This window comes from Bacillus rossius, chromosome 1 (assembly GCF_032445375.1).
Source record: "Bacillus rossius redtenbacheri isolate Brsri chromosome 1, Brsri_v3, whole genome shotgun sequence".
Lineage (NCBI taxonomy): Eukaryota > Metazoa > Arthropoda > Insecta > Phasmatodea > Bacillidae > Bacillus > Bacillus rossius.
This window is the reverse complement of record NC_086330.1, coordinates 203,045,807-203,055,527: the sequence shown is the minus strand read 5'-3', so window position 1 is coordinate 203,055,527 and position 9,721 is coordinate 203,045,807. Positions and strand designations below refer to the sequence as shown.

The window sequence follows — 9,721 nt, the reverse complement described above, 5'->3', positions numbered from 1 at the left end:
CCCTCTCTGCATCCAGTGCTGTGTTTGTCTTCCCCTCGTGAGATGTCCGCGCATGCGCGTGGCGCCCTCTTGCTTAATTAAAACTAGGTGTAATGCCATGAAGACTCTTTTTGTTCGTTAGCAGTCAGTCGGTGCTGGTCGTGAATTAAGCATGTAGTCAGATACTTGCTTTAGAGAGAGAGTGTGTGACAGCGGGGAGAATGCATGTAAGTGTTGTAAGGTGGTGACCCTTACAGTAATGTAAACGGTATTTGGTAATAGCTGTATTATAAATTCCATTTCGGCCGTCACCGTCTAAATTCTATTTGGCACTTATTGTTTTCCTTGATCATTTTTTGTATTAGTACCATGCTTAGTTTGTTTGACGTCTCTCCCCGTCTGGTCTACAGTCTTCGTTAGGACTTGTTTTTACGTAATGTATTTAATGTATTAATTTGTGAATTTTCCTTTTATATCATGCTTTATCATGCTTTACAGTAAGCTTATACCGCCTAGTGTAGGTTAGGCCGCGGTCGCCTGCATGTTCATTTGACGTTTTTGTATTCTCTAATGAGGCATGTTAGTGTTCATTATCCTTGTGTGTAAGCGTTAATACTTAATTGTAACATTTCTTTCCATCAAGTATCTATCAAGTTAATATTATGTATTCTATCAAGCATTTAATCCTAAAGAAAATATAGATATGCGTTCACGTATTTTGCCGTGGCATGTGTACTAGCACTATCAGTATTAAGCAAGTATTAATTATATGTGAAAGAATGATGTATTTGTATGATAACCACGTGAGGCCTTTGCCCATGATTAAACGAACTAAGTTAATGTAACTATTTGCTACTTCAACCTTTGCATCCATCCTTGGCTATAATTGTTAAATTACCCCTTTTTGAACACTATTTACTCAGCATAATTTATTCAGTATTTTTAGGATAGTGTTACACGCAGTTGAATGTTCACGTGAATGTACTTCACCTGTTTACACTGTCCCATGAAGCTCATGGAAGCCTTCAATGTGTCTGCTTGTCTTGGTCGATATTTTCACTAAATTTGTCATACTTCTACCTCTAAAAAACATGAAAGCAGTTTCGATTGTCAAAGCCCTTCGGGAATAAGTGTGGAAGCTCTTTGGAGCCCCAGCCATGCTCGTGTCTGATAATGCCAGATACTTCCAGTCTAACATCTACAAGGATATGTGCTTTGAATTGGCAACTAAACCCATCTATAGCTCGGCATATTTCCCTCAGGGCAACCAGTCAGAGCGTGTCAACAAGTTGCTCAAGGGGGTTCTCACTTCTTTTTATCGTTCAGATCAGACACTTTGGGATTCCGATCTGGACTACATTAACATGGGTCTTAACTCTGCAGTGCACTCCGCCACCGGCTTTCCTCCTTCCATTCTTTTTTTGGGCCGCGAGCTCACTCACCCTCTCCTGAATCTCTGGGGACTGCCGTCTCTAAGCTCCACCCTAACTGAGGCTGACCTCGAGAAAATTCTTGATCTTGTTTCCTGTAATCTCCAGAAGGCCCGCCACATTGTCGAGACGTAGTACAACAAAACTAGGCAGCCCCATGGTTGGCTATATTGTACTGGTGCGTTCATATGTTCTCCCTTCTTTAGCGGCACAGATCAATGTTAAGTTGCTTCCCCCATATGAGGGCCCGTTTACTATTGTGCGTTTTTTGGGCAATAATAATGTACTTCTCCAGGATTGTAAGAAAAAATCCAGGTATAAAAAGTGCCATGTAAGTTAGCTGAAAGTTTATGTGTCTTAACATGTAAGTTGTTTTGTTAGTAAGGTTTTATCAGGTCTTCTCTCCCGTTGTATTTTTATTGATTTTACCCGCATGTCATTTATGAATATTCATCTGGAGCTGTTTGCTCTGGCCTAGCCTTATTGTCAAAATTTTTTCCCATAGAAGTTTGGAATTATTTTTTGGGGATAGTTTAAGACTTGTATTTTAACAGTAATAGACATATTCTGATTTATTATTTATGTCCTAATAATCTTTGAATAAGTGTTTACAATATGCAACAAGTATGGCAGCCCAGCTCTAAAAAAGGTTGTTGGCTGAGTGGGCTGCTATTTTTTTTACAATGTCTTTTATGTTTTATTGTATATTTATTCCCTACTAAATTATGTGAATCTTTCCAGTGCACTGGAAAGTAAGTTGTGTGATTGAGAAGGTATATTTTTGGTATTTGTGGATGGTGCAGTGTGTTTTATGTTTTTCTTTGTAATTTCCTCTCCGCCACTCCATTATTCTGTTGCTGGCGAGCCATCTTCGCCGCTCTTATTCAGTCATCACCCAGCGAAGAGAGGAAACATCCACTCTTCACTGCCTGCGTCACGCTCTTCTGGCGGCTCCTGCTTCCTACGTGCTATGGATGTAAGCCTCGACAGTGACTGCACCATCTCTTCTCGTCGGTGTGCCTGCCGTTCCTGCTGGATGTCTCCTAGGAGGTGGGCCCTCTCGTAGTGATAGAAACTTCCGTGTACTGTTTGTGCAGCCCCTGCCTAGCCCAGAGATTCGTCGAGCAGTGACACCTGCTGTGGCACGCTTCGTCGGAGTGTTTGTGATGTGGCAGCATTCTGGTGCCCCTTTTCGAGCGCCGCTGCGAGCCGCCTCCCCTCCGTGCACTGCTGCGCCCGGCGGTAGTACCCTGTGAGACTTGCAGTTTCGGGCTGAATCGGAAGCTGTGATACCTACCTGCTCTTATTCTCCGATACCACTGCCCCCCCCCCCTTCTCGTTCGCCTGCCAACAGCTCTTGTAGTGTTTTGGGGGCGGGCGCTTGCGCAGTATGTCGTAGGGTGGCTTCTTCATGGATTGTGCTTTAGCTTATTCCTGCTTATCACCGTTCTGCGCTGCTGGGGTGCTCCGGGCGCTGCAGTCCTGTTCGGGGCTTCCTCCGTCTGCGGACTTAACTTGGTGCGCGCGAGCCATCTGTACTCCAGCTGCCTACTGACATCGCTGAGTTTTCACTCTACTTCGAAGCAACCACATACAAGATACTCTACTCGTCGCTCCTCGTATCGTCGCATTCATCTGCTTCATCGTCCTGCAGAAGGCTTCGCCAGGGGGCGGGAATTTGCAACGTGCGCTTCGGCATTCAGACGCCCGCTGGCTCCTCCCCTTCCCTCGTTCCCCTTAAAGCCCCCTCCCGCAGTCCCTTGTGACGTCCGCGTGACGTAGGCGCCTCCTTCCAGGCCTACTGAATGCGACACTAGCGCCATTTGAATTTTTTATATATAGGGCTGTAATTATTTTGCTCGTTCTGTTCTGTTCCAGGAGCGATCGCGTGAAGGGTGCTTCGGCGTCGCGCCGTGTTACGCATGGCTAGGAGGTGTTCTCTTGCTGGTGTCTTACATTTATTTTTCCTTGATAATTGTGTAATTTGCCTTCTGCGTCATGTTTGGCTTGCCTTCTTGTGGCCTCATAAAGTAATTTTTGCTGGACACCAATTTTGTTTCGTAATTTTATGGTTTGCATTGACAGTTTGTTTCACCTTGTGCATTTCTTTTAATTTGTTTTTTTTTGCTTTCGACCCATTTTCCGTTAGGGCGTTTGCCGTTTTTCTCCGCCGCACTTCTCACGTCCGGACAGACAGCATTCTATCTGCAATTGCTTGATTTAAATAACGTTAGCACATATCATTTGTATATTGGCTATTTGTATTGCTCACCAGTACCTGTTTACATAATTCTTTCTTTCGTAATTCTTGTTATGTGTTGCCCCTCTACATTCATATGGGACTTGATTTAAAGAATAATAAAGTTGTTAATGTTTGTATTTCTGATATTTACGCTTATTTCTTTAAGGTTTTTTTTTTTTTTTGCTAATTGTTCTCGCACAACACGTCTGGCACTCTGCCTGTCCCTTTACAAGGGCCATTTTTTTTTAACGTCATTGAGGTAAAGTGAGGTGGATTTCCCCTTCCCCTTCACGATACTTCAGGGTCCAATAATGAACCCTGGTTTCTGTACTGTTGAAATGCCAGTTTGGTCAACATTGTATATTCTGTCGGGTGTGAAACCCTTTTCCATTACTTTTTCCAAATTATTGTAGAAGATCTTAACTTATTGCTCATTAAACGCTGTCATTCTATTTATACTAGTGAGTTCCGGCTTTTTCAGACTGAGTTCTGGATTCCGTTTCATAAAATCACACAACCAGTCATTTCCAGCAAGCCGCGTGGCTGTATTGAATGGGTGACTAACGTTGTTTCTTTCAGCATACTCGTAAACCATAAGACGCAGTTCTATCTGAGACATCCCGTAAAATACTTTTGAAAGAATTAAATGGGTGGCAAGTTCTTTCTTCTGTTCACGTGAAAATAATGGTTTCTTGCCCATGTTCGCAGTCGCGGTTGAACCTGATTTCAAACGATCTCTAAGTGTACGTTCGGGAATGTTAAAAATTTTGCCTGCTGCTCGGATACTCCTGCCGCTTCTGACGGCAGCAAATGCAGCCTCAATTGCTTCCGTCGTCCAACCTGCCTTTTGAGTTGTCCTCTTTCTGTCCCGCACCATTTGAACAAAAATTATCAAATAATTTACATTGTTAAAATTTAATCACAACATAATTATGTTCTTCAATAAGTATTTGAAATTACACATTTAAATTACTACTTCACTTTATAAAAAAAAGCTAAAATTAAATTAATTGTTGTTACATCTTCGCTCACCTGAACTTCAAATAACTCACAAAAGATTAATAAATAAATAATATATGGTTTCGGAAGATTTAATGCCTTTCAGTGCAATAATTTATTTTGTACTGTTAATTACCCAGCTGTATCATACACATATGTATCTTGTTAAATCAAAAAATAATTTATTACGTGTTTAAGAGTGACCCACACATAAAGGGCAATGGCCCACATGAATGGGGTAACGACCCGCCAAGCGCGGGCTGTTACCACGTCGCCAACCATTTTGCCATACAGATTCATAGCACATACTAGTGGATACTTGTGCAAGCGATTCTGGTATCAAAATATACGTTACTGTTCAAAGATAATTAAAATAATATTTATCAACAAAAATATCTACATTTTTTTCTAACTACATAGCATGGAAGTGTTGAGAAACATTAGATTACATACCTTGGTTTTCATTTAAACGCCCGCCACTCGAACACCAGGCAACGTAGTGAATTGAAACAAACTTCCAAGAAGTCCTCTCCGCTTTCCCTAGAGTGCAGCACTATGTCCATTTGCCACAAAATGTTTGTGAATAATAAAACGAGGTGCGGGCCACTACCCCGCTACGGGGCATTACCCCACTCTCCTCTATGTATACTGAAGCCTTTGCCAGTTTTTCGTTTACTGCTTCAGCGTATTCCATTTTCAAACAATCATATAGTTGACGCCAACCATTACTGCTCCTCGAATCCGCACAGACCGCTATGGCACATCCCCGCCTCGCCCTGAGCATGTGCGACATGAACGCACCTGGGTGCAGGGTGGTGCAACGCCTCGAACATAAGCTGCCCCACCTAATCGACTGTCGCCCGCGCGATAGTCGACCACGGGGGGACCGTGAGGTGACCTCATTATCTGGACATTGTAATTAACTTTCAGCTCTCTTGAAAACGATCTTAATTGAGTAACGACTATGGTGAAATGTTATTGTAATTCAAGACTTTAGCACGATCAAGCGGCACGCATGGCCCGGGATTACTTTTGCACACGACATGTTTTCGCGGGAGCGAGGCTGGGGAGTCGTGCGGACGCCACAGCCATCGCCAGTTGATCACCGTCCTCCAAGGAGACTAGTCGCGGGTCACCCGCGTAGCCTCTCGACCTCCGCTCTTGCCGTCCCTACCGGAATTGCTTGAGTTTTTAAACCCGTCAGCTCCGAGCCTCACGGACAGCCCGGCTAGTAGACCTGAGTTCACCGATAGCCTTACTTAATTTGTGCTCATCACCGGAACTCCCCGTGTTACATGGATCCTTGAACTGTGTGTAACTTCAATGTAGTGTTACTTAAATTCCGGAACTGTTTAAGATTAGTGTAGTGTGAAGTTTGCACGGAACATTAAGGTAGCGCGGCACAAGTCCATCAGAAACGTGGCCTGTAGAGCCCCGATCCCAGAAAGTGGGCCATGCACGACGCAGTGCATGTATATCGTGCCTTGTAATAAAACACTCTAAATTAAGCCTCCACATATCTGTTACAAAGCCCGTAGCATAGCGTCCCTCATGGCTAAAACAGCAGGGGGTAACTCTGGCAGAACGACCCTTACTGCCTGCCGGCCACGTGGCGACATCACGCCCTGAGCCAAGAGTCTCGGCTACGCACTAGCACGTAGTTAATAATGCTAGTTGGCACCCAAAAGCAACACCACACCCTTAATATAACCTCGGCAGAAGGCAGAAGGCGTCAAATGGCGCCCACCTAGTGTGGCAATATAACAATGCCGCAAACGCCAGCCAAATTGCAGAAAATTCGGCAGAGTTACGCTAAGGAGCGGCACAAAGGGGTGAGAAAGCGCGCGCAGACGATCAGGAGCCGCGGAACATGACATGCCGGGGTAATCAGGCCACACCAACCCCCTCCCGCACTCCGATCGTTCGCTCACTCCCTCCCGCATTCCATGGTTTAACACCACCCCCCTCCCGCCCGCAGATCGTTCGCTCACTCCCTCCTGCATTCCACGGTTCCGCCAAACCCCTCGTGGGAGAGTGGACTGCCCCTACCGACCGCGCGCCAAGGACAAACGAGCGCTCCCAAAGATCACCGAGACGCCAGAGTAGGTCATTAGCCGTGGCCACGTAAACAACCGCGAGGCGCGTTCGTGCGGGCAAGACCGTTCGGTCGTAAGCGCAAGGGGGCTCACCCCCGGATCTGCCCGCGCCCGCCACCGACGCTTCAACCCGACGCTCGGGTCAGCCATCCGCGGATCGCCCATGAACAAGAGGCTGGACATAGCCATCACCATGGAGAGCTATTGTGGCGGGTGCGGCAAGCCGCACACCACCAGCCACAGCACCGGTGAGTACCCCGGTGAGTATCTGTACTGCACCTGCGAAACGGTATACGTCTCAAGACGGAGGGGCAGCCCAGAACCCAAGCGGGTCCCCAGTGCACTGCTGTCGACTATCCCGGTTACCGAGGCGAGGTAGCGAAATGCCAGCAGTGCAGAACAATTAAACACCGCGCATGCGCAGACGCGCTGGAGATCATAAATTTCCGGGACGGAGGGCACCCAGGGGGTCAGCTAGCTACCACGTCCCGGCAGCCCCACCAGGCCTATTACCCTCCCGGAGTTCGCAGGCCTCAACCACAAGGATCCGCGCGTGTTTTTGCGAGCATGCGAGGCGAGGATCGTGGGGCACCAGATACCGCGGGAAGAGCGGGCGGAAAGCGTGTGAGTGCAGCTGCGTGGGGAGGCGCGCAAGTGGTGGGCCCAGGCGGGCACCTACGACGCAGACTGGGAGGACTACACCCGCCAGCTGGAGGTGCGCTTCAATGACACCCGAGCCCTGAACACATGTCGGAGTGAGATGTTCAGCCATTGCCAAGGGAACGGGGAGGTGGTAGAGATGTTTGTTTATAATAAGCTCAAACTATACTGCCGCCTAACACCCGGGGGTCAAACTAGCGACATACTACCATACATAGTGGAGCTAGTGTCCCCCGAACTTAGCCCATTCTTGTGCGAAGCAGTGACTCGCGGGATGGACGTTTTTCTCGCAAGAGCACGAGCTGTAGAGAATGACCCGAAATCAGCTCGCAGCGCCATAAGCGTCGCGACGCCCTGGACAGCCCCGTCCACCAAGGGGGCAGCAGGCGCAGAGGACGAACGTGCTGTAGTGCCGTACAGAGGCCGGCCGCCGCCGAGGGGCAACTACCCACCCACCAACCCGTCCATGGTGGGGGAAGGGATGCCCCTACCGGGCCAACCTCATCGTAGCGCGGTACAGACGCGTCGCGACGACCACAGCGGGGGAACACAGGGCGCCCAGGACAGTCGGCAACCCCGCTGCTGCTACTGCGCGACGGAGCAGTACCCCTGGCACATGGTGTGCCCGACCCGCGAGGCAGTCTGGCGAACGCGAGGGGGCGAGGTGAAACTTCCGGGAATTTCCGTCTAGGGGGCGGTGATGCAGCTGGCCACCACCCCCCAATTAGCCGCCCAGCTCTGCCGAGAGACACACCCCGGCGCCACGGAACCACCAAGCCGCCGCCCTGCCCAAATATCACAGCTGGAAGTGGCCCCGCCTCACCTGTTCGCCATGTTCGCTGCCCGCCACAGGTCGCCGGCGAGCGACGCCACCCACCTGGTGTCGGCTCCGCCCCCGCATGCTGCTGCGGGGGCCACGCAGCTGCCATCTCACCCACCTGGCGCGGGTGGGTGCGGCCCGCCTCACTCGTTCGCGGCCTGCCCCAGGTCGCCGGCGAGCGATGCTGCCCACCTGGTGTCGGCGCCGCCCCCGCACGCTGCTGCCGCCTCACCCAACTGATGCCCGTGGGGGCAGCCTGCCTCACATGTTTGCGGCCCGCGCCAGGTCGCCAGCGAGCGATGCCGCCCACCTGGCATTAGCGCCGCTCCCGCATGCTACTGCGAGGGCCACCCAGACGTCGCCCTACCCACTTGGTGCTGTTGGGGGCGGCTCGCCTCACCCGTTCGTGGCCTACCCCAGGTCGCAGGCGAGCGATGCCACCCACCTCGCGTCGGCGCCGCCCCCACATGCTGCTGTGGGGGCCACGCAGCTGCTGTCTCACCCACCTGGCGTGGGTAGGGGTGGCCCGCCTCACTCGTTCGCGGCCTGCCCCGGGTCGCCAACGAGCGACGCCACTCACCTGGCATCGGCGCCGCCCCCGCACGCTGTTGCGGAGGCCACGCAGCTGCCGTCTCACCCACCTGGCGCTGGTGGGGGCGGCCTGCCTCACATGTTCGCGGCCTGCCCCAGTTCGCAGGCGAGCGATGCCGCCCACCTGGCATCGGCGCCACCCCCGCACGCTGCTGCAGGGACCACCCAGGGGTGTCAGCCCAGGCTGGGCCGAGTGGGGCCCGAGGCTGTTGCGCTGATCCGCATCCCTGTGGAGCTGAACGGCCAGCTCATCAACGCGCTGGTGGACACCGCGGCCATGCATACCTACATCGCTGCCCACCTCATCCCTGAGGCGGACCTGGTGCGGGAGGTCGACATCGTCTAGCTGGCCACCACTGGGGCCAGCACGTTCACGACGGGGCGTGCCCAGGTAAGGGTCGGCATAAGGGATTTTGTGACTAGCACCAGTGCCCTAGTGGTGCACGATCTCCGCGACGACCTGTTATTGGGGCTACCTTGGTGGAAGAAGGAAACCACGGTCGAGGTCCAGGGGAAGCGGGTCCATGTGGGGACCAGGGGCCGACGGACGGTATATGGACTCAACCACAGGTCCCCGCCACCGTGGGGCGAACCCCTCCACCTTGTGGACCTTCGCCATGGTGTACCCCCTGTACATGTGCCCATGTTTGATGCGGTCTTGGGGCAGCAGCCCCAGGTGTTTGCAGCCGCGGACCTACTGCGCCGCACTACTATCACAGAACATTGCATACCAACCATACCACACCGGCCCCCTTTCGAGAAGCCGTTTGGTTTTGGATCTCGCGAGGGGCTCGGTTATCAGGGACCAAATCACAGAGATGTTAGAGGATGGCATCATCGAGCCAACAGAATCCCCATACAACTGCCGGATCGTCATGGCTGGAAAGAAGTACGGATCTCTCTG

At 51.0% G+C, this 9,721-nt stretch overlaps 1 protein-coding gene across 1 annotated transcript; it reads left to right on the top strand.

The window, feature by feature from the left end:
• Positions 1-8,491: 8,491 nt before the first annotated feature.
• On the top strand, positions 8,492-9,163 carry LOC134542704 (homeobox protein Hox-A13-like). Its single transcript, XM_063387214.1, has one exon. It carries the CDS (start codon positions 8,492-8,494, stop codon positions 9,161-9,163), a length of 672 nt encoding a protein of 223 aa, XP_063243284.1.
• Positions 9,164-9,721: the final 558 nt, after the last annotated feature.

Excerpts from the sequence above, each read along its gene's own strand:
- LOC134542704 (XM_063387214.1), top strand. The coding sequence starts at position 8,492 with ATGTTTGCGGCCCGCGCCAGGTCGCCAGCGAGCGATGCCGCCCACCTG.